Here is a 25,789-nt window from a genome sequence, read left to right as displayed (position 1 = left end):
CTTACTTCTTCAAATTTTTACTTAAGTACAGACTTCCTCTGCGTAATTTCCCCAAAATTATTCTAAATTAGGCTGTGCAATATGTGCAGTTCTACGGCGCGGCTACAAACGCAAACTGTTCCGGTGTGCGTTTTTGCATTTCAAACGGTGAGTGGGTGAGAAAGAGGGCAACAGGTGTCCTTGAAAATAGGAATCACGTTACTCTCCTGCACAGATGATGTAATAACCACGTGATGTGTCTGGTTGTAACACCTTGTCTCTTCCACGTCGATATCAGTGGTTCCGAAAATTACCAACAATTTTTGTAACCATTTGCCTGCAGTTCTCAGCAAGTAGAGCAAGACTGAAACTTCTAACGTTACGGTTGAGAAATTATCTTCGAGAGGATGTCAACCAATATCATGGCTTCATTTCGAGTCATCATATTTCTTTGGCCCGTCTGCATCGGAACAGGTTTGTGTCAAACGTGCTCAGCATACCTATGGTAGCTTTCTTCATTTTTTCGACACTTGATGCGTCGCTGTTTAGTGACTTATTTTCGTTGTTTTGAATACACATCGATGTACCCGTAAAATTTTAGCCCACGGAACACCTCCGAACAAATTAATCGTCTTTTTTCACAAGGAGGGATAAATAATTTTCTCTCAGGTGATGGCGAAAGACCAGCCAATCAAAAATGCTGCAAGTAGCACAATTACTGTATTTCAAAGTCTAAAACTACTTTGTAAATTAAAATACGCCACTTTGCCGATGTTATATGTTGAACATGATTGCCTCACGCAACAAGCGATTGTTCATTACGCGTTTTCATCAAAGTCATCGCAATTTGCTTTTCTCTCCACATCTTTCAATGTAGTAATCGGTAGCAGTTATCTTAGGCAGCACATATTGCATGATAGGTAAGTATTCAATTGCGTTAATTTTGATTTTATGTGTTTAGACCATTATAAGTCCACCGTGATCTTACCAGAGCGAAATACAAAGAACAAGATGAAAATTACTGGATAAAATATTATTACGTTGCGTTGTTCCTAAAAAGTATCGGCTTTCGACATTTATGCATGCTACGGACTACAGAACATTAGACAAACTACTGACTATACACTATTCTACGTAAATAGAACTTTACACTTGTTTGCGGACTATACACAATTGTTTTTAGCAGAACATTATACTTGCTAGGGACTATATATTGTTCTTCGTAACAGAAAATTACACATGCTACGGTATGCTGTGATTCCTTGCAGAACTTTACATCTTTCGATAAACTTGCACGAACCATGTACAGAAAGATGACACTGATCAAACTCAGAAATCGTCATGACGACAAAACGTGTGGTAATAATTGTTGGACACGTTTAAGAGTGTGATCTTTATACGATGAACAGCTCTAAAAGAGAGGGAGAGTTCAATTGTGAGAAACCACTTCTTCCACAAAGAACACACAGATATGACATTCAAATTCAAGAAAATCGGTCTTCTCGTTCTGTGTTGGAATGTGCGTCAATTACAATTGGCTGAAAGGAGAAGAAAGTTGATTCTGGAATTGCTGCTGATATCATTGGCTTCAGTATTACAATGTGGAAACCTTTCCTTGTGCGCAGATTTTTAGAGGGTCGTAAAAAGTCCCTGTCGATGGGGGGCATACCCACTGAAATACCCAGTGTGGAAATTCCCCCAGTGTCAAATAGTTTGGAAAGTTGCCCTCGCGAATGAAAAGGCTGTCTTAGATAATGAGAACGGCTTCGTTCCATTCTGTTAGTGCGTCTTTAATATTGTGAATTAGAAAAATGCCTTTGAGATTGAGCGCTTCATACTTGAGACATATTGTCTCTGTAAACCCAAGTTTTACGTTGATCTTAGGAGATCTATCAGTCGATGCGAAACTTTGTTTTATAAAGGCAATGAGGACCAATACTTCTAAAGTCACGCAATTGCAGAGAACGCCTTACTTTGTGGCTATTGACATGTACCTCAGACTAAGTTGCAAGTTGCAGTCCTATGTATATTTTTGTGATAGTCGCATTTAGACTTTCTATAACATTTCATTAGAGGCCCCCATGACCTGTCCCGCTTTAGGGATATACTATATTTTTTTTATAAAAGCCAAGTCTAAAACTAACCATTACCCAATATCTGAGCGCTATAGATTGGATTAGGTTTCTCCAAATGAATTGACTTTTGTATGGATAGTCTTAAGGAGGGTGGAAGATAGAAATCCCAGGCAATACATTTTCTTCGGAGTAGGCAGAGCATGCATACATTTCTCAGAACATAAATGTTCTACATCCTAGTTATCTTTCAAAAGTAGTAAAAGCTGCTATAAAAACAGACTTTTTCAAGTTTGACCACCCAACGGCACAATTTAAAAATCCACTTCTTAATGGGGCAAGCTGACATCTCCGGCATGTTATTGTCAGAAATCCTCCCTAAAAACGTGGAATTAAAAATGAAATATTTTCTTTAAGTATGATTGTTGTTACTTTTTGTGTCTTCATTCAGGACGCACCCAGCTGCCGTTCCTCTGCCCATGCGTCCATGCAGCAATACATGCACGCATGCGTACAATGGAATTTGCCAAGATGGACGTGATGACTCGGAAAACCTGTGTCAATATGGAACAGATTGCAACGATTGTGACGGTGAGTGGTCGTTCTTAAAATGAAAATTGTCACATGCATAGGAATTCTTGACTGGTTTCCTAAATTAGCTTCATGGATTTGGTTTGTATTGTTTGGTATATATGATGAATATATTATGACTTGAATATATAACGATCTGAATACAGGATGGTGGGAATACAGGATGGTGGGAATACAGGGTAATTGGAATACAGAATGTTGGGTATACAAGATACTTGGAATACAGGGTGGTGGGAATACAGGATGCTTTGAATACAGTATTTGGAATACAGGATGGTGAAAATGAATGTGAATGAAAAGAAACAATAGGAGCAAACGAGAACGGCGTTGGATACAGAAAGGGATGCGTAAGCTTATTTGCAAATAACCGACAATGTATTGGACTCTATCTTCCGGTCCATCTTAAAGTTTACATGTTACTGATCGAAGTTATTTGAAAACTAATGAAAATATTCGATATTGCAATAGCTGAACTTTTAAACTCTCCAATGATAAGGGGTTCTGTTGATTCCCTCAACTGATTTTGAGTTGAATTATCACATTTTGAACACACTGTCGACAGCCGCTTGTGATGCTTTGGGCTTTACGTTCGAGGAGCACAACATTTCGAATGAGCCTTCAACTCTCTGCTGTAAATTCGTACATCAACGGCACTTGCCTATGACACTGACTATGGCGGTAAGTTAGGCAAAGACGGCACTGTCGACCGTCTCTTGGGGAAATTGCTTGAGAATTGATAGTGTTCAACAAAGTTCTCAGGCTTCCACTGAATTTTTACTCTATTTCAATCAAATTTTACGATGAAAATATGCTACCTTACTCCTCAGGTGTAGAGATTTGTAGTGATGACTGCACCTCTGCTATTGATGGCCACTGTGATGATGGCGGGCCAGCTTCGAATACCAACACGTGCCAATTTGGAACAGACTGTCAGGACTGTGGAATTAGAAAAGGTAAGAATTCAAACTTAGGAAACCAAGCACGAAATTAAACTTGGAGTACACGCGAGATTTAACGAGAGTCTGTGAAATCATGTTCAATCTCCCGAGCAAATCGAATTCAATTGGATTTGGAAGTGGAGTAGAGTAACAGTGCTGAAACTTAGACACGAAACTCTCCTTGCCCGCTCACTCTTTTTATTTCTTCTTTCTATGCAGTAAATTGATTTAAAATGTCCCCGACAGTTGATGACAAAAATTACCCTGATAGTTGATGACAAAAAATGCACAGTCCCCCTTTCCCGTTCTACTGAATCAAAAATCGGTGACGAACAAATGTTTTCGCGATCGGCTATGTTGGTTGTCTCTATTAAATCTAGAAGTAGAAGAGTTAGTGTTGTTATTGCCATTGTCTACAGCCTGCCTGCTTCTTGTCATGAAATATGAATATCGAACAATTACTCAACACGGCTTGCAAGGAACGACAATTTCCACATCCGTAAAGTAAACCTCTCTATAAATCAGCACAGTCTCAAATACGCTGCAACCAAGCATTGGAATTCGCTACCTGACTCATCGAACAAAATTGATAATAGAAGCTCCTTTAAGTTACAATTGAAGCAATATCTTGTTTATCTGTTTATTCATTCTGTTCTGTCACCTTACTTTTACCAGTCTGATTTATATTTATTTTTTGATTTTTTTTTTGTATTTAAACGTCAATTGTCAGCCTGATGCAAATGCAACGCATTTCACGCAGAGCTTCATTTTGGGGCCACAAGCTCGACTAGTTTCTTAAGAATTATTTTTGTGGCTCCAGCCAGAATTATGATCTTTCTTGATTGAATAGCATACATTATGATGTTTTGTTGTTTCTGGCCAATAAAAATTTATTTATTTATAGTTATTAACTATTCATGTCACCAATCAAGAAAACTTCACGAATAAAAATGTGATCGAGAAGAGTCTCTCAGATCACTGTCCTGTTGTAACTTATCGTAAATTGAACTCGCATATGAAACCTGCAAGTGGATCAAAATATCAGTCTTTCAAACATTTCAGTGAAAGAAAATTTCTTGACGATTTGTGCAATACCCCTCGTTATTTACTTGATGACATTGATAATGTTCATGGTTTGGTTACAATTTTCAACATGACTTGTGATTTGAACTGTTCCATCATTGAGCGTCGGGTTGAACGTTATAAGCAGCATGAGTGGCTTACAAATGAGATTTTAAACGTTATTAAGAAGCGTGAGAACCGTGATTCGTCACTTAGAAACGCCAGTTCCTGCTCTTCTCTCCAATCTATGGAACTCTTATAAAACCCTTCGTAAGAAAGTTGTGCACATTACCATGGAGGTCAAAAGGCAGTTTTTAGGAACACTCTCATTGATCAAAATACAAATGCAACGATCGTAAAGATCCTGCGTTTATTTCTAAAGGGACTTGTTTTAGGAATTATTCAGATATTGCTAATGAATTTAATAGCCATTTCTTGGCAATCTTTAAAAACACTGATAATATTGATGGTACAGTGGATGTTGAGATATTTCAGAAGTTTGTAAATACTCGCTTGAGTAACACTTTTTGTTTTCCGTTGATTAGAACGATTTTTTACACAATTCTTTGTAACAAGCAAAAACTACAGGAGTTGATTATGTGAATTGTAAACTTAAGAATTTCCTCTCCTGTAATCACAGATACTCGCTCAGATGTTCAATGTCAGTCTCAAGAATGTTATCTTTTTGTGCTAAAGTAGTTCCCATTTACAAAGCTTCTGGTGATGTTTTTGATATGTTAAATTATCAACCGAATTCCATACTTCAAGCTCTCTGTAAAACCCCTGAAAGACATGTGTTTAGTGCGCTGTTTGATTATTTATCTGCCTATAGATACTTTCGTAAGAATTAATCATGTCAAACAGCTTTAATCCGTTTAACGTCTGAAATATTGCACAATGTAGAGAATGATTATTTAAACAGTGCACTTTTGCCTGATCTTTCAAAGGTGTTTGACCTTATTGATCATGATATTTTGTTAGCAAAGTTATGCAGTATATGGGTTATCATGTGGACTAATGAATTGATTTAGATCTTATCTGTCAAATCGTCATCAAATTGATGAATATATGGGTAGTTTATCAGCCAAACGTCATGTAACTGCAGGAGTCCCACAATGTTCTATTTTGGGACCTTTATTATTTATGCTTTTTATCAATGATCTTTCGTTACCTGTTGACTTCTCTTCCTTACATATGTACGCCGACAGTCAGACACTGCTTACAAGGAGTAAATGTTTTGGCGAGGTCAATGAAGCCATAAATAGTGATATTCGTCCGATCTCGAATTGGATGACATTGAATCGTGTGCGCATAAATACTAGTAAAACAAAGTGTCTTAATTACAAGCCCTTACCGGTTGAGTCTCGTGAATGAGACTGATTTGTCGCTATATATTTCTGACATTTTGATTCCCCAAGTTCAATCTGGAAAACATTTGGGTGCGACCCTTAATAAAACTTTGTCTTGGAATGTACATATCGAAACTTTATCTAAGAAATTAAGTATGCATATCGGTCTATTACGTAGATTACGATCATATATCCCCTATGAGTATCGTATGGTGCTATAGTTTGGACTGTTCCAGAGCGCTCTTGACTATTGCTGCATAGTATGGGGTAATGCAATAGAAAAATCATTGATAAAGTTTTCATTCTCCAGAAACGAGCATTACGTGTACTTTCTGAACTTTCCTTTGATTTTTCACCGCAAGATTTATTTTCATTTCTTAATATTATGTCAATTAGACAGCGTATGTTTTACTTTAGGACAATTTTAATTTTTAAATGTATGAATGGAATTCGTCCACAATATTTATCCAGCTTATTTACTCTCAACTGATGTTCATTCATAATATCTCTTACAAACAAATGCAATGTTTTTGGCAGCTTTATCTGAAGGGAGGACAACACACTTATCATGGAGTTCAGTAAAACACTTCAAAGCATCAGGATCTTTCAAGACTGATACAAGTCTTTTGTGAAGACAACATTTAAGCAGCCTTATTTACTGTCACGATCGCGAGTAGCAACATGCCTAGTGGGGTCATTCTTAATTAATATATCGATGTTGTTTTTATCAAATCTATCGATCTGGGATTTATCAAATCCATCGGTTTTTTATCAAATCCATTGGTGTTTTAATCAAACCCATTGATGGACGCTTTTATCAATTCCATCGGTGGGCCTTTTTTATTAATCCTATCGGTTGTTTTTGTATCAAATATGTTGTGGATGTTTTGAGCAGATCCACCGATGGTCACATGTGAGAGAGTTCTCGATTTAACTTTCTTTCCATTTTTTGTACGTTGGTAGTAGACCTCGGCTCAGTTTTTAACGTAAAATTTGTAACCTAGGTGAAGCCACGGTTTATTTGACAATTCGTATAGATTTTCTGTTCAAAATACTGAAAGAGTAAAATAGCGGTAAACTGAGATATGGAAGTAATGTTTTTTGTGCATTGTTTTTAAAAAGAAACGCCTTATGAACAATGAAGATGTCTATGTAATGAATTGACGTTGTTTGATAATTAAACAATCGATGCGCTTTTATCAAATCTATGGGTTGGATTGTCTTCAGGTCCAATAGGAATGTGTTCCAACGGATGCGTTTGGCCTGGAGACGGTTACTGCGACGACGGTGGTCCCAATGCCATGTATGACATTTGTGATTTCGGCACGGATTGCCAAGACTGTGGCCAAAGAATGGGTAAGGAAAATTTGATAGTTTTCCTTGTTTATAAGGCATCCTCTGTCGTATGGAAGAAAACTTCAGTACGGAATTCAAACCTATTCCATCGATTTTCATCGATTTTTAGGAAAGACTTGTTCATATGACCAAGTGTACATCTTTCTTTACTCAGAAGTGCCATTGCAGACATTGAAGACAAGTCTGAGTACATAATTTAATGTATCGTTGTTATGGTTGACTCTGACCGTTTTTACTCCTCAAAGTGAGTCTCGGGTTGATTTAATCTTTTGGAAATAGAGCCAAAGTTCTATTTCCCCTAATCCTAATTTGACTCTGCATTGATGACCAATGGAAGAATACAATGTTATCAAAATCTTAAAATTTGTGCCACCAATTATCGTTTGATTGAATTCATTGTCAGGAGAGGAACTCGTGCCTTTTTACACTTAAAGTCGTCAGGACTGCCTATTTACGTTTTCACTATTTTCTCCCTAAAAATGAGAATTAAAAACAAAACACCAGCCCTTTCTCAAAACATTCAATTGCTTAAATTTTTAAAGGTGTGCCGATATGTTCCGATGCATGTTCTTCTGCCAACGATGGAACTTGCCAAGATGGCGGCGTCAATGGTCTCGTTGGTAATGAAGTACCAGAGAATTGTGGGTACGGTACGGATTGCAGTGACTGTGGTGTTAGGGCAGGTGCGACATTAACGTTTTTTGCCAACCGACTACATATATGTACATCGCCGGCCCTTCATACAATAAATGAAAAAAAAATACATACAAATACAGCAGGGGCAGTATGAACAAGTCAGAAATATCTATACGCGATGCCAAGTCGTCTGCAATAGACATCAATCTTGAAACTCTAATGGGTAAACTCTGACAAATTTATCAAGTTATTGGAGTTTTTTACAATTTAATAGGTTGCTGTATTTTATCAACGACTGTTGATCAAAACGAATGACGAAAGGAATTGAAACGTTTTTCTTAAATTCTAAACCCACAAAAAGCTGTACCATATATTATAATAATTAAACTACTCAAGTCCTTAAGTCTATTTTTTATGTTAAACTGTTTTTAAATGACAAGACACGAGTCCAGGATGGAGGAATTGGCTAAGTCAATTGACTTCTGTTGACTATTGATTTAAAAGTAGAAAGTGAAAGCCAATCATAGCCCACAGTTTTCATATCCCAGACGCGGCCAAATCAAAACTAAACAAAGTGTGTTTAGCGTTTTTTGCCCATCAAAAACAGTCCTTTGTAAGCCATTTCATTGGTAATAATAGAAATGTCTGATGTATCTTTCCTTATCGCTGTGAAATAATTAATATTAAACACTAGATCGAACTGAGTGTTTTCAAAGATTGCTATCACGACAGTTACATTGCACAAGAGCTTGTCAACACAATCAGAAATCATATCGAAAGACTTTCTCGAAATGCATTTTGTCATGACATTTGTAGAAATTTTGGACGATATTTTAAAACTCTTTCATTTCTTTCAGCTCGAGTAATTTGTAACAATACTTGTTCATTCGCTATCGACAACGAATGCGATGATGGAGGTGTGGGATCAGATTTCAAACTCTGTGAACTTGGAACAGATTGTTATGATTGTGGTCCTCGAGCAGGTAAGAAAAAATTATTCTGATTGAATTCCTGCGACAACTGATGCGATTGGCTGGACCTTAAGTAACGACAGATCTAATTGGATACAGCGAAATTTAAAATGAGTGTTTTCTATAACATCCCCATCAGAAATAGGGTCTGTAGGTCGGATTTTATTTACATATTTTACTTGTACTCTGACGAAAGAAAATGCAAAAAATTTTTCCAAGCGATATAAAATCTTGTCTCATATTCAGAATCCCACGAAAGTACTTCTTTGATTTCACTGTTGAAGTTCATGATGAAACAACACAGAACTGGTCGGACATAAAATTGTACTGTAACGGCTTGATTTGATTTTACAAGTGAAACATATTAATATCAGATCAACGTTTTCGATTATCACGTCTCCGTATCTCAATATTTGATAACATGTCTACCAATCATATACAGCTGCTCCGAAGACTGTTTTCGAAGTCACGTGATCTCGTTGAACTTGTTTCGTTGTCCAGATGTATTTATCTGGTTTCTGCGTTAAGTCACAACGCAAAAGAAAATGAATCTTATCTCCAACAGATCCACTCTGAAAAAATTCACAAATCCTTCTATTAGTATCTTCATGTCGACATTTTCCAACCACTCAGACTCTAACGGGGACAATAACTTTCAATTTACCATGGATATATCGATACATGGTAGTCTTCATGGTAAGATTTGATCATCAAAAATGTAACACATCTCAGTAGACCAGTTACAGTTATTTAAAGCAAAATCTCATAAAATATTCTCTTGGTAAGTCTCTGCTCTTCTACATAAAATTTATTCTAAATAATATTGATGTGCCTTCGATTTTACAAGTTTTCTGCCCAGGGTCACAGGTAACACCATGAGTTGGTGTGAACCTCTGTACACGTGGAAAAACCGTAAAACTCATTAAACAAAACACCAAGTTAATTTTATTTATTAAAAAATCAATGCGATGTGCCTCAATGTGGAATTAAAAAACATTAGTACTATTTCACTTTCTGAAGTGGATAATTTTAGATTTATTACGGTTTATTGAAAATCGCCATTTTGAGCACCAGCTATTAACATAATCAAGTACAGTTTGCATTTCCAATTCACTTTTTGAGGCTTTTTTTCGTTTAACTTGAGGCCCATACTCTTGTTCTGGTTGTCACTTAAATTGATATATATATATAAAACAAACATGCACAAACTGAAGTTTATTTTAGGAGTTTTTAGACTTATATTGTTGTTTTGACGAAAACACGGAAAAGTTCCACGTTTTGAGTTCGGTCATCGGTACATTTTCGGAAATTGCCGAGCACACCCAGTTCTGGCATAAGTAGATGTGGTGTCACTGATGGAAACTGGGAATAATAGAATCTCACACCCCAAGGACCTGGGAGCAGATTTCTCACACGAGTTGGGGATATTTTGTCTCACACGAGCCGAAGGTGAGTATGAGACAAAACATCCCCAAAGAGTGTGAGAAATCTGATCGCAGGTCCTTGATGTGTGAGATTCTTTTTCTCACATGACCAAAAATGCGTTAAATTCACATTGGACACGTACAACATTATCCAAAATCGTGACAACTCTGTCGTCTGCCTCTGTACTTTGACCCGCTTACTTTGTAGTTCCGGTCCGTGTGTTACTTGTTGTGCCATTGGATAACATTTTGCACGTGGAACGAAAAAGACTGTTTATCATCCAATCAGAGCTCGTGTAATGTTTACTGCAGAGTGTGGGACGATTTCTGAGAGTGTGGGATCGATTTTTCCCACACCGTCGATCCCGCATTCCCAGCGGCCAGGAATGTGAGTAGAAGATTTGTACGAGCCACAGAGCATCGGGTATAGTGATAGTGATAACTGCATGAATGAAATGAGTGCAACTGAGAATGCAATAGTCATCGAAGACGACAACCGCAACCAGCATTACATAGTAGCCCTGGTTGCTTTTTGCCGTTGAGCGACTTCAGTCCTTTGAAATCGTAAGTGATCAATTGCGTAACCCGTTACACAAACTAAAACTGGTTAAACGATCGACCAATTTACGATTTTTAACGGACTGATGTTGCTCAGTGGCAAAAAAAAACTTGGGCGTATTGAACGTTGCATGCAATTATAACAATGTCATCAGAAAAGAATGTTGGGCACATCGAATTAGAGTCATTTTATGGGTACAACACGTTTGAACTAAATTTGATTTTCCACACAAAGTTTGAATTTGAATAATTGTCCTCACAAATATCTTTCCTTGCAAGTCACGTGATCGATTTAACGTAACAGTCGTAGGATTGTAATTGCATTCTTCACGCGTAAACGTTCGCGTTAGAGCAAGTGGAAGTAACAGCGTTTGGTTGCTCGGCATCATTGAAATCATGTTTGATTTACATAATTGAAATCATATTTGATTTATATAATTGAAATTATTCTTGATATCTACACTTTTCGCCAAATCTCACTTGATTTTCCGCATAGAAAAAGTCGAAAATCTGGATATGAACAAGGATAGGCAAGGTTACCCGATACACACTCTTGAAATGTCCCGACTGACTTGAGCGAATAACTATCAAACTCGGTCTTGTCAAACGCGATAGATGACGATCAACTCTGAAATAATAAGCCCCCCCTGCCATAAAACAAACAAAGACAAGGAGACTTTAGGGCTCTGATATGCAAAATACATTATCTTAAGACAAATTTTGCGAATATTTTGGTCAACACCTGCAAAATCAAACTTAAATTATTTGGTTCTGCTTGTTTTTACTAATTATTTGCACTACGATAGGACAATACTTGTTGCAATTAAAATTTAAAATATAAATTTAATATTGAGAAGAAGGTAATCCTAATGATACGTTTTTTTCAGCAATTTCTCACTGTTCCTATAATCCATGTAAAAATGGAGCAACGTGCATCGGCACCATTAATGGTTATCTCTGTCTCTGTGCTGATGGTTGGACGGGAACAAACTGTAATATTGGTAAGAGAATTCTCTATCTTTTTTAGCAAATTTTGCAAATTATTGTTATCAGTAGCAGTGTAGGTCAGGTGATTTTAGCTTTGTGGACCGATAGGACGCTCTACCATTAGTCACGTGACCTAATCGTTGGCAGACCCTTTATGTAAGGTAGAATATATCTCCACTCGTTCAGGTGCATTGGAAAATGAGCACGAAGGTAGGTAGTTCTGAAAGTTTACATTCACCAAATTTGACTTTCCTGAAAACGACAGTCTGCCATACAAAGTTACTTTTTTGCGACAAAAACTTGTAATCTACGGTACAATCAGCCGTCCGTCCCAAGAATTGACGGTATATAGGTTTGACTCTGTGTGATTAATGCCTTTTAAGAATTAGGTTAGTCTTTTAAAAGCAGTAATAAAACTCACGTGTAGGCATATACAACGAGAACCTTGAATGTCCACCGTTGGCCTGCACAGAACCTTTACTGAGGACGCCATTCTCATAGTGTAAAGGGAGTGTTTAGAATTTACTTTGGGGGAGGGGGCGCTGGAGGATTTTTTATTTTCCTGGTGACGTTTTCCCATGCCCCCCTCATATTTCCTGTTTTTTCCATGCCCCCTCGTATTTTCTGGGTTTTTCCATGCCCCCCAATATATACATGCATGCTTACATACTAAGACATATACAGTCTGACAAGTTTATCACACTTTGTAGGACAATACAGTGGTCATTTCATGAATGATATAACAAAACATTTCAGAGTTACAATTAAGTGGCCATAAAAAGCTTGTTTGCCCTGTATATCGTGAAATGAGAAAGACATTTTTACCGTTGTGTTATTATCATTCACCGACAATAGCAAAATTTACATTACTCATGCGTTTCACAAAATCGTGATACTCTGTTAACTCTGTCAAAATTCCTGTTTTAATAGCTTTTAAAAAGGAGAGAGAATTTGTTACAAAATATGCAATGAATGTCCCTTTTGTGTATTTGCGATGTACTGTAAATAGCCTGCAAGTATTTCTTTCCCAAATGTTGTCTGTTATCACTATTTATTATCATGAATTGTATAAAGAAGGGTCGGTGGCCTAAAAACCATATATATATATATATATATATATATATATATATATATATATATATATATTATATATGCTGAGAATCTAGGAACTTGTAGTTGTCACTCTACAGGCTGTTTCATGCGCTAAACAATCATCATGCTTACCGCATGAAACAGCCTGTAGAGTGACAACTACAAGTTCCTAGATTCTCAGTATTACCGCCCTGCAGAAATACATTGAGCACTATACTTTGCCTGCATTGACAAGCAATCCATTTTTGTATATATATATATATATATATATATATATATATATATATATATATATATATATATATATATATATATATATATATATATATATATATATATATATATTGGCACACTTTTGGAAAGGCTAGTAATGAACAAATCAAGTTGTAAATTTCTGAAGAAAAGTTAATTATTAAGCATGAATACTTCTTTCATTATGTCAACTATAAATGATCCATTTTATAGCCCTTTTCTTGATTATTTTGATGATTACCTTGTCCAAGATGTTGTTATATGAGTGGTCCACAATATCAAACACTTTGGTTGTAAATGTTGCGAAGTTGTTTTTAACATTATAAACTAGTAGCAAGTACTCAGAGGAAGAAATAATATACTAATGGTATCCAAAGCAGGGTGTGTTCACTGACTAGACAAGTTGTCTCACTTTTTTTAGAAGTACTCTCCCTTAGGTGGAAATGAATTGAAAAACTTGACAAATGTTTAACTGTGGCAGGTACTACCAATACCACGAATATTGTCATTTCCTAAAAATCACATACTGATATGCTGTAGCTCGTAAATTGGCTGTTTCCAATCTACTTTCTGAGATAATTTACATTCAATTATCCATTACCCCATGATTTTGAGCTCTCACATGACTTAATTGCAAATTTGACCTGTTCAAAGACGACAATAGCCATGGTGGATACAAATATTGTTATTTCATTACATGGGTGATTCTTAAGTATTGTCTACATGTAGTATGAAGTTACTCATCCAATGACAAAAATGCAACCTTATTTAATGTAATAAAACATTGTGAAAAATGCTGAGTTAGCTCTTTTTCATCAGTGATTTTGCAAAGAAAAACATACAATTGTGATTCACTTCACAAGCACAGTAACATGGTATTTGTTGCATATTTTTCAATAAAGCACCATTCAGTGGGTCATTTGTGCAAGTTTTATGAAATTGACAATATTCCTGGTTTACTTCCTAACATTTCTACATGTCTGCAATCCTATGCAATCACTAATTTTGCATAGCCCCTGGGCAGTCTTCTACCTTGTGCCATGAAAAATCGCTATTGGCATCAAACCTAGAATTATTTACCTCATTGCAAGGCAAAACCAGTCATTTTGTACTTTCATTCTGGGATACCATGCAAATCCTCTCTGTACTTTTAACAACGCAATAGATAGACCGGCTGTCTGGCACGCTCAGTGCATTGTATACGAGACCATGGATAATGAAGATAGATGACAGTAAGGTTGACATTTTCAAATGCAGTCTTTGTAGGATGACAGCGGATATCAGTGATCTAGTAGCTCTATTGAATAATTGATTACGTCCTTGCGGGGGACCTACTGCCCGGTTCATATCATCACACGGAACTACCGTTATGTACATACTCTAACAAATACTGAGAAAACAAAGCTTCAAAATCTTTTTAAAACAGTCTTAAGTGACAGAAAAGGATTTATTTCACTGTAGTTTATAAGTAAATTGTCTCGAAATTCTACTAAAAAGAGAGTCGCGACACAATAACTCTACTGAATGGCACATGATACAAAAGTAGTATGCCGAGTAAAAACCTTGGTACATGAAGACCAAAAATGTGACCTGTCGGTGCAGCTCGAACGTTTTGCCTTGTGCCTTCGCATTTGCCTCTGCGCATTGAGCTGGCAGCTTGAGCTCTCGGGTTTTGGGGGAGAGGGCATAAATAAAGGTGTCTGTCGGTGATTTCAAGAGGGACCGTAGACAGTGTACATCGACATGGTGTACTTGTCGCTGGTTCCATCTATCAATCTCGCCTAAAACAGATTATTTTGCAGACTTTTTAGCTCCTTGAGTTTTTTACGCGGAATCAGTCAGGAGAGACCTTTCGACTGCCTACCCATTCCATGGAAGCCATGTCCACACCGCGTTGTAGCTTGGCAAACTTTACCATCTCAATACGCATGCGTACAAATCAACTTGCAGAAATGACATTTCAAATTCTGTGCTTTACCCTCGCAACAGAACAATGTTAGCTATGTACTACAACGGCAATTTATTCGGTTATTGAGTATGTTTATTCTAATTAGAGTCTTTACCGTATTCCGATTAATAATCTAATCTGCAAATGAAATAGGTACAAATTTTTCTTGAAGGTTAAATCGCCGAAATATAAGGTCGATTCTGACCCATATTCTGCCATTAGCTGAGTGCGTGAAACCACAGTTGAAAGTGCTCTGTATTTTCATTGCCACATTTTTGCCCGTAGAGCAAGTTTTTTAAAGCAACGAGATGAATAACAAAATTTATTATATTTACATTCTTTTTCAGAACCGAATGCTTGTTTAAGTAATCCTTGCAAAAATAACGGTACTTGCGTGAAGGAGGGTGCCCTGTATAATTGCATCTGTCTTCAAGGATGGCAAGGAATAAATTGTGAGATTGGTAAGACTTTTTATGTTGGATTTATCAGTATAGAATTTGTAAAGTGACAAATGTTGATGACGTCACTTTGGGCCGTGATTCAGAGATGTCTTAACGCGTCTGGCAAGAGCGGGGGGGGGGGGGGGGGGGGGGGGGCGGCAGCGTTATACTTGTCCAGTGAAGTTGGCAAATCGATATTATCATTAGAAGGTTGAGCACATGGACAGTATTGGATGAGTGTACGCGAATGCAATTCGGGAAGAACCATTTGGAGTGCAATCTCGGTTACCCCCCTCCCCCACACACCGTTTCCTGTGGTAGCAGATAATTTCTGAAATGGCACAGATTCAAAACGAAGGCTAAATCTCGTTACGTTTTGCCCGTCTCTTGCGGAAACAACCTTTTACAGAGTATTATTCATATACTCTACTATTTATATTCTTTCCAGAAGTCAATGAGTGCCTATCAGACCCGTGTGAAAATGGAGGAGTCTGCATAGATTTAGTGAATGGCTACTTTTGCGCATGTCAGCCAGGAATGGTCGGTGAACGCTGTGAAAATGGTAATGCTTTCCTGGTTATTTTAGTGAATCATCTTCGCCCTGCGATGAGACACACGAAAGTTTCTTCAGAGAATTTGCAACCTTCACCCATCATCAGATTTTGACCGTGCTGAAGCGTTTCGAACATCTGTGCCATGCTTTAAACACTTAAAACACAAACACTAAACTGACTCCTAACTGTATAAAACTCCAATGTTTCGAAGCTTCAGAAATATTTAGACTAGACTTCTGGTGGTAGGCATATCATGCCAGAAGAAACCATGGACAGTTTCTCTACTGCCTATGATGACATGTATTGAACTTGGTTTTATGAAAGTCGTTGACCCCTTGTCTCACCTTAAACAAAAGTTAAGCAGACAACAAATTTTATCATTTACCCATGTCCATATAACTCCTTCCTGCTGACGTTTACCGTAAATATCAGTTGTGATAATTACGATAAACGTCATCAGTTTTTGATGTTCCCGAACCATGCTTGCAATTTAATAGTAAACAAAGTTTTAGTAAACAAAATGGCTCCACCATCTGCAAACGATGCGATGTTGCCGACATAGAAATTCTACAGGCTTAGAGGAATATGGATATTTCGGGTAGCTAAATACAGCTATAATATGTTGCATCTTGTAATGTTATCCCTTGGTTATTTCGTTAAAGTTCTTGCAATTTTTAGACAAGCTTCAGCAAACATTCTCCCGTTCGCACAGCACGGTCAACCTTCGAACATGTAGTGAACTTGACCGTGCTGAAGCATTTCGAACACCTGTGCCGTGCTTTAAACACTTACAACACAAACACCAAAACTGACTCCTAACTGTATAAAACTCCAATGTTTCGAAGCTTCAGAAATATTTAGACTAGACTACTGACTTGACAGCGATGTCGCGCGCGCGATACCTGTTGACATGGCAGCTCTGTGAAAATAGACAAAATAGACACAATGACCTATCTCCTCCTCCGTAGGATGCTCGAGCGCGATCGAAATCGGAAGTGATTCAAAGGAGAGGAAACGTTTTGATCGGTAACAATTGTGATAACATATTGCCCATGAAAAATTCTTCCCGTGCGACTATTTTTGAATCCCGATATCTTTCCTTTTGGTGTTCACTGAGAAATGGAAGATTTGTCGCGCGTGGTGTTGATTTTTGCGAAAACGTCGTAAAGTTTTTATTAATGAAGCCAGTTTACACAAACATTCCCATATCTATGCGCAAGCAGAATAAATTTAAGGTTTTTCCAATCACTCGTAAAAATCTGGGCATGAATATATTATAAATATGTTATTACCCAATATGCCCAGCTCCTTGCGTTGTATCGGCATATTCGTTTCTTTTGTGCTGCGTCGGCAACTTGTGTCCGACACATCACAAATAACACTCATGGTTAGACACAGAAACAAGCAATATTGTCTCTATTTGTCTATTGTTGCTCAACTGCGCGAAAATATTTGAGTAGGTGGAACGCGATATCACAGTAGTCTAGATTAGCCAAAATATCTATGATTTGTACCCTTGAAGAGTACTAGTCTAATAACTTTTTCAGTTCTACATGTAAACAATTAGCCTATGTGAAGCATTCCCATAGTAATGGTCGGCGCAGCCACTACAAATGCCAATTTTTTGGAAGCAAGTTTCCATTTCCCCCTAAACTATTCTGGCTTGAAAATTTTACAAAGTGCAATCTCCCTTAATCGAACGTACTTTTTTAAATCATTTTAAATTGGAATTGAGAGAAATCATGATTGTAAAAGTACGTTTTCAAAATTTATAAAAGTAGTCTACAAAATAATTTACATATTAAAGACATGCCACACTTCACTGAGGAATCTCCAAGGGTACAAATCATGATGCATCATGGGATATCTTCAATACTTTGCGACACCGGGAGTTTTCAACATATTAATTCTCATAGCTTACCTTGATCTGAGACAGGAGACGACCACCTTAGGTCTAAGCCTTGAATGATTTACGGAATGAAAAAACTACGTTTATCATACGTAACTTTTCCAGATATTGAACCTCCATATTGGATTAACTGTCCTGAAAACGTCACCAGAGAAACGCTTCCCAGAGTTAACTTTGCGACAGTCAAATGGAATAGACCTCATCCTCAGGACAATTCTGGACGCATCACTTTCGAAAACAATCATGATCCCGGCGAGAAGTTTGACATTGGTGTTCATTGGGTAAAATATGTTGCATACGATTCATCGTTCAACACCGCCACTTGTAGTTTCGTCGTCGAGGTAACAGGTAAATCTTAGCAATATACATGTGAGGGATTCTGAGTGATATTAAGTCAATCAAATACCACTTTGAATTGTTTATGTTTGCCTCAAAATCACATGAAGGCTTTCACTCTTTCTACTGTTTATATACAGAGGTTGAGTCCATCATTGTAACTGAAATTTTGAGGAGAACGAGCTCAGAAATTGCAGATTAAAATTGAAACATCCTGACCTTTACTTTGCAGACAGCGAAGCGCCCACTATCGAAAGTTGCCCGAAAAATATATTGACCAATGCGGAAAATGGTCGAAATTTCAGCCAAGTGAATTGGACGGAGCCCATAGTTGCTGATAATTCTGAAAGTGAAATCGAAGTGGAAGCAAGTCATTTATCCGGCGACTATTTCAATATTGGACAGCATACCATTACTTACATCTTCACTGATGCCTCAGAAAATGTTGCAAACTGTAGTTTTCTCGTCCAAGTGAACGGTATGTATGTCATTAAGCGTGGGAGCCGTATAATGAGTCTTGATTATTAACTCTGAATTTTGCTGGCATTGCTTTCAGAGATAATCGAAATTTTACAAGTAAAATCTCTCTTCTTAACTTACCATGTTAAAGGTACACAGTCACCGTAAATTTGCATATTCCATATATGGTAAAGGGGTTGGATTTAGCGTACTGTCCCGCAACACCTGTAGCTGTCGGGCCTCCATATTTGATACGTCAAGGGACATGCAGACGACGCTGCTAAATATGCCATGGCTGGTCGTGGGGGGCGCCCTTTTTAAAAAGCGGCCACCGCGTAAAATCTGTGATTGGTTATTAAAATACAGGTGACCGAATACCTTTAAGTTTACATTAGGCTCTAAAGAAGTCCATATCTACCGTAGTACCTACCGGCTTTCTTGTTCCTTCTAGATTTTCATTTGGCAACGTTTGTTCAGAATATCAGAGTTGCGGTATATTGCAAGTTGCATGAACGTACACATCAGCGTTACTACAGACTTCAAGCATTTAATAAATTTAATAAGAATGCAAGGAGAAAATTTGCTTAAAATACGACTACGAGAATCAGTTGAAAATGCTGTCCCTGTATTAAATTATAGAGGATATATGAAATCCTGAAACATGTTAGGATGTGTAATATTTTCTCAACCATATTCCATTTTAGATACTGAAGAACCAAATTTCAATGGTTGCCCTCAAAGCATAATGGTGGAAAACGATATTGGTTTTGAAAGTGCTGACGTCACGTGGGTTGCACCTGAAGCCTCTGACAACTCCGGTGATGTTGTGGAGGTAACATCGAACTTTGACCCCGGTGAATCGTTTTCTCTTGGTACATTTGAAGTCGTATACACCGCGACTGATAGTTATGGAAACGTCGCAAAGTGTTGCTTTAATGTGACTGTAAAAGGTAGGTTATCGTACTAAATTTTAGAGAAAGGCTGGGTTACTTTCAAAGTAGTACAGTTTACAGTAATTGACAGCCAATTCCTGCTACACAAATACTACATACGGTATCTATGCATACAAAGTCGTCTGTCTGAACGTGAGTTTAGATCCTAGTGATTAGCGGCAGAATTTTCCCGCGGGTTTTAGTGATGGCAAATCGGGAAGTACCGTAAGTTTTCGATAAGGTGTTTTCGTCGTCATAGGTTCGACACCTAACATTCTATTGTAGTCTTTGTCTAGAATCTGTGATTTTTTGATTGTATGACACATTGTTTTTACCAAGAACGCAATTGAAAAATATCTACAGAACACGATATACTTATCGCCCATCTATAATGAATTATCATTTCTCCTTTACTTATTTTACCAAGGTTATTGCTGCAAGTCGAATAATAGTGGAACGATAATGGAATTATACGCCAAGATTCCTAGAAGATGTTTTTTTCAATATTTCAGATTCACAAGCCCCAAAATACCCATACTGTCCGCACACTATACAAATTCACACGGATCCTGGACAAGACACCGGTAATGCGACGTGGATTATACCAATATCAACAGACAACTCGGGCGGAAACGTGATCGTAGAATCTAACTATTCTCCCGGTCACACCTTCCCAATTGGCAACACGTCTGTGTTGTACACGGCATCTGATTTATCTGGTAACGTGGCAGAGTGCCAATTTTTTATCGATGTATCAGGTGCGTACACAGGATCAATTTACATGATACCGTCTTTTTGTATATTTTGAAGATGCTTTATCGGTGATAGTAGAGAAGAGTTTCACCACTTGTCAGAAAGGTGTAACAGTAGACTCCTCATTGTCATTTATCGTGTGTAGTATTTCAATAAGTTTACAGCTATGTGTCTCTTGTCTTTTTCCTGTGAGCAATTTTCTTTCTTTAGATGGTAATCGTGTTTGACTTTTGGTAAACAGAGAATTTACACGAATGAAATGGTTGGTTTAATGTTTCGCCATTTCTATTAGAGAAAAGGCCGAGGATTGTATAGTCCATACACTTCTGTAGAGATCAAAGGTCGTACACAAGATGTGGTTACGGAGTTTGAATTAAATTCACGAGTTATTGTATCTATTATCACTTTGAAAGGCAATTATTATATAATCCCCCGTAATACTTTTCGCTCAGTGGTATACGGTCTTCTTGACCTTAAAGGGACACCCTAATACCTTGGAGGGACACCCTAATACCTTGGAGGGACACCCTTATACCTTTGATACCTTGGAGGGCAACCCTAATACCTTGGAGGGCAACCCTAATACCTTGGAGGGACACCCTAATACCTTTTCTGCTGAGTTTACCAAGTCTCATAAAATTACGACCAAAGTATAAATGATTTACTTCATAATATTTCATAATGTTTTGCTTCCGACCGTTTCGATGAGAGACCCTTGATCTTGCCGTACAGTTGGGTGAAGCACTTTATTTGCTTGGAAATTTTGGGCCATAAGGTCATCTCAGGACAGATAATCATTTTCGTTGAGAAGGCTGGCAACATAGTGGGAGCCTTTGTAACGTAACATAGAAGTAGATATCGATTTGCCATCGATGAGGGTCTGGCTCGGGAGATTCGTTTTTAAGTCCTCGTACAGACTGTCAGAGATTGATTCCAGTAACTCTGTGTAAAATGGAGGTAATTCCATGTGTAGAGTTTTCACATTAAAGTTACAAGTAAGTAAATATTTTCTAAGTACTTTATTCGCCCCCGTTTTAGTCGATAGTTTTAGGAAGAGTTTCCAAGTACGCTTCACATCCTTTACATCGTCATCTCAGTAAAGTTAATACACATTTAATTATACATGGTTTTTACATCTGGAGCCTTTATGCCTCCTTCCGAAATTCTTCTCGTCATTACCTTTCTGTAATTCTATCTCAGAAATTTTAAAACAAGATGGTATATTCTATGTAAAATTTCAGGCGTTGTCGATGTCATCCCCAAGACAATAATTTACCTGCATGGGGTGTACCTAACGTTTTAAAATCATTGACCGTCCCACTTGGACGAGCTGCATCGCCACATATCCAAGGTGTCTTCGATTTGCTTAATTGATTGGCAAAAATTAAGCCTAGCACTAAACTGGTAATTGTAGAATTGTAGATTCCTACCATCTTAATTGACCATCATTGTGTTCAATTTCAGTTTTTTCGTCCTTTTTGCCTTTTGCCAAGCTAAAGGCTTCATCTTTTTCTTAATTTGCCTTCAGGCCGGACAGGGAGTGCAACTCCTTTAACATGTCAAAACAGGAATGGCATGAAGTGTCATCTGTGACAAACGTATCTTATCGTTGGCTAATGCTGCATATTTTCACTCTGATGAGTCAAATTTTATATCTACATGTACAATGTCTATCTTGCATGACTACGAATGAAGAGTTAAGATGACTTACTGTCTCCCTGGTGAACAACTATGCTCATGTTAAAGTATACTCTATTGAAACCACAATCAGTCTGACATACGTGTGTCTCTAACTTCAACAAAGGCGCTGTGTTGACAATCCCCTGCTTTATCCGACTGGCTAAACACTTCGATCCTATTTTGAAATATGTGTTTATGAGTCAAATAGGCGCCAGTTTTTGATCTGTTGAGAGTCTTTCCTATTAATTTTAGTCATAAAGGTTATCACACTTTGCCTTTACGAATTGTAAAGTGTACACTTCGCAAACACATGGTTGAGGAACCCGACGATTGTGCCTCTATTGCTGGTTGTACCTTCATTGCTTTATTTATTGTTTAAGCTTGATTTGTTGACTTAGGCAGCGTTCACAAAAAACACTGGGGGGGGGGCTGGAGGAATTCAGGGGGATTCGGAAATTGGTGGTAGTAGAGGGGGGACTTGAAAGTTTTGCTCGCCTGCAGGGGGGGGGACGTGAAAACTTTTTGGTTCCCTTTTTTACGATTCCAAGCATTGATTGGTAATTCAATGAAAATTTAATAACATTTAATGTCATCCAATTGTCCTAATTTCAGTAATAATTAAACAAGATCTAGAAGCATTTTGTCGCATTTCATTATTTTGATCTCGAAAATCTAAAAAATGAATGAATTTTCTTAAAAAAAACAAACAAGTAGGCCTAGTATCGGGGCAGAAGCTGCAGTTGTTGATATTTTTTAATATTTCCATGCAGAATATTAAATGCAGTTTCTTGATGTTTCTCTACAGCATGCTGAATCACGCAATACTCAGTTTGTCTACAAAAGCCTGCATATATGAATATTGGGTGATAATTGAATTAGAGTCCAGCCTGAAAGTCATTTGTCAATGATACAAATGCGGAGTACATATTCACAGGCTGTGTTGGCAAGCTGAATACTTGACAGTGCAACAAAGTTGATACAGCTACTGCCCTGCTACTGCCTACGGGCAGTGTCACAATTACTGCACACCGGCAGTGACAGAAATAGCTCTGACTATGATGTAGCTTATTAAGAAGAGTTCGGGTCATGTGACGCTCATGAGAGTGAAACATACTTGTACACAAGATCAGGCCAGGAAGCAGCACATGGAAAACCAGGAGATTTGAAAGTTATAAGGGATTTTAAAAATTCTGTCATATGAGAATTATCAAATATTAATGAAAAAAGATGAAAGTTACTATGCTTGATTTTCTAAATTTTCACATTCTCATCGTAAAATAACACAGAAGTAAAACTTTGTACAGTAAAGACTCTAATTTAAATGAAACATTGTGTGACTAAATGGAATTATTTTAATTTTACCAAATTTACCATTATTACACCAAATATTTCAGAGATTAAAACGTACCTTCCAGTATTGTCAAATTTTGTAAAACTTACGAGTAGCATTCAATGTAGCAAAGAATTCACAATTTGCATACTCTCTCATGATCATCATTTTGTGTTCCCTTCAGCAGGTGCCATTGACCTAGCCAGAGTTGGATTAACTGATAAATTAAAAAAGTCCACTGATGTGTTTAAAAATGAATCAATTTAATAATTTGCCGTAGGAATATATTGCTCTACAAACAACTAATGACAGGTAGTGTTGAACATCTGCGAGCAGAACTGTCCAATGCCTGTTTATTTTTTCTTAGCGTGCATCCCTAATAGATATGCGTCTATATGATAATGGGGAGGGGGGTTGACTTAAAAATATTTGATCATAGAGACGGGGGACTTGAACATTTTAGGGTATTGAGGGGGATCTGAAAAATAAAAAGATTTCAATCGCGGTTTAAACATCTTGTTGTGGGAATAAGATATTTATTCCAATAAGGCGTAGAAACAAGCACAAAATATGCGCAATTTTTTCATTGTCCGAATCTTTTCACAGATATCGAGCCACCTTTTATTATTGACTGTCCTGAGTGCATCGACCTGGTTGCTGAAAACTCCACTGCGGTTGTAGTCTGGGACGAGCCTATTGCATCCGATAATTCTAAACTTCCTGTCAATGTGACTTCTACACATAAACCTGGTGACGTATTTGTCGAAGGAGTCAGCAATGTCTCATACACTTTCACTGATGTGTCTGGTAACACTGCTTGTTGTCATTTCGTGGTAACCGTCCAAGGTAAACATGATTTATAAATTAATAGCAGAATAATATCACCGTTTCTGCATACGTTTTCCAAAAATTCCAGGTTTACCTGATTTTTGAAGGCATTCTGTGCAAGATTCTGCGACCTAGTAACAAGTGGTACAGTATCTCGGTTTAAACATAAATATTTCACAATTTTACAGGTTTTCCTTATTTCTGAAGTCATTCTTTACAGGATGCTGCGACGTACTTTTGCTGCCGTCTTTCCATCCTACCCGACGTTGCGTGACACTAACAGCACAAATAAAAGCCTACACTCATTGAAAGCTTTAAGCCTGCACTATTGTGGTCTATCATACAAGACCTGAAAAGATCAAGACATACTGATCGTATACAAACAGGACGGTGGCCGAGCAGTATGAAGAAATACGTTTTCAGCATAATTGTGGATGAAAACTATTTTTTCTATCCATTATAAACACGGCAAGCGAATTTTGGCTTGGAGTAGGTTGGAATTTCAAGCTGAATGATATTCTGAAAGGTATTAAAGGTATGCTTGAACAATAACAGGGATTACAAATTACGATACAAACATGCTGAAAAGCAGCTTGTTCTGATTCCAGCGTAGGTACAACAACATTAGCATCCCCCTGCTACCCTTACATAGCCAGAAGATGTAGACTCGACAGACATATCGTAGCAAACAATGATGCTACCCGTTTTAGTTTCAATTTGAATATGGGCACCAAATATTCTACTTTGTAATATTCCCAGAGTTGCCAGACAGAGTGGTCCCAGTCACTCTAGTTTCCAACATGTTATATTATACTATGTGCGAGCTATTAATGTGGCCGAGCAAGTGAATCATGTATACGGTTGTACTGTTTTTTCAAAGCGGAAGCTATAGTTTCGAAAGATGATGACTAATGTACTTGCTGCGATACTTTTATTTGTTTAGAGCATGTTTTCAAATATATGACCGTAAAAATTTGAATTTTACATTCGCCAAAAAGGTTCTTGTGGGTGCTTCTACGCAACTAATTGTGATGCATTACTTATTCATACAGAAAGACCGACACACTTTTATTCATATTAAAGTAAAACCAACACTTCATTTGACATACTAATGATCTATATTCAGCAAAATTGTTAAGTGAATGAAAGTATGGTGGTTTACTAATTTGCATGAGAACGATAAGAATTCAGAAGATTTAAGGAATTAATGAATGGCAAGAACAAAGGGTCACGTGACCAAGAGTGGTTTAAACACACAAACCAGGTGTAGAGGTTGATAAACAATCGCAAATGGTATTGCAGCAGGCTGTAAGAGATGATATGTCAACAAGTGTTAATTAGGGGTAGTTATAG

At 37.4% G+C, this 25,789-nt stretch overlaps 1 protein-coding gene across 1 annotated transcript; it reads left to right on the top strand.

Annotated features, from left to right (window-relative positions):
* Positions 1-243: 243 nt before the first annotated feature.
* On the top strand, positions 244-24,471 carry LOC139122325 (hyalin-like). Its single transcript, XM_070687720.1, has 15 exons — positions 244-453; positions 857-899; positions 2,503-2,642; positions 3,470-3,595; positions 7,219-7,347; positions 7,890-8,030; positions 8,841-8,966; positions 11,824-11,937; positions 15,563-15,676; positions 16,104-16,217; positions 18,224-18,466; positions 18,687-18,932; positions 19,618-19,863; positions 20,358-20,603; positions 24,215-24,471. Exons 1-15 carry the CDS (start codon positions 387-389, stop codon positions 24,469-24,471), a joined length of 2,352 nt encoding a protein of 783 aa, XP_070543821.1. The 5' UTR covers positions 244-386.
* The last annotated feature ends 1,318 nt before the right edge of the window (positions 24,472-25,789 follow it).

This window comes from Ptychodera flava, chromosome 22 (genome assembly GCF_041260155.1).
Source record: "Ptychodera flava strain L36383 chromosome 22, AS_Pfla_20210202, whole genome shotgun sequence".
In the NCBI taxonomy this organism is placed as follows: Eukaryota; Metazoa; Hemichordata; class Enteropneusta; family Ptychoderidae; genus Ptychodera; species Ptychodera flava.
Note: the sequence above shows the minus strand (reverse complement) of the source record. Positions and strands in the feature narration are given on the sequence as shown.

What these genes read in the sequence shown, in the direction of transcription:
- LOC139122325 (XM_070687720.1), top strand. Translation starts at nt 387, where the DNA reads ATGTCAACCAATATCATGGCTTCATTTCGAGTCATCATATTTCTTTGG. An exon ending in CAGCACATATTGCATGATAG is followed by an intron (nt 900 to 2,502) that starts GTAAGTATTCAA and finishes GTCTTCATTCAG; the next exon opens with GACGCACCCAGCTGCCGTTC. An exon ending in TGACTGTGGTGTTAGGGCAG is followed by an intron (nt 8,031 to 8,840) that starts GTGCGACATTAA and finishes CATTTCTTTCAG; the next exon opens with CTCGAGTAATTTGTAACAAT.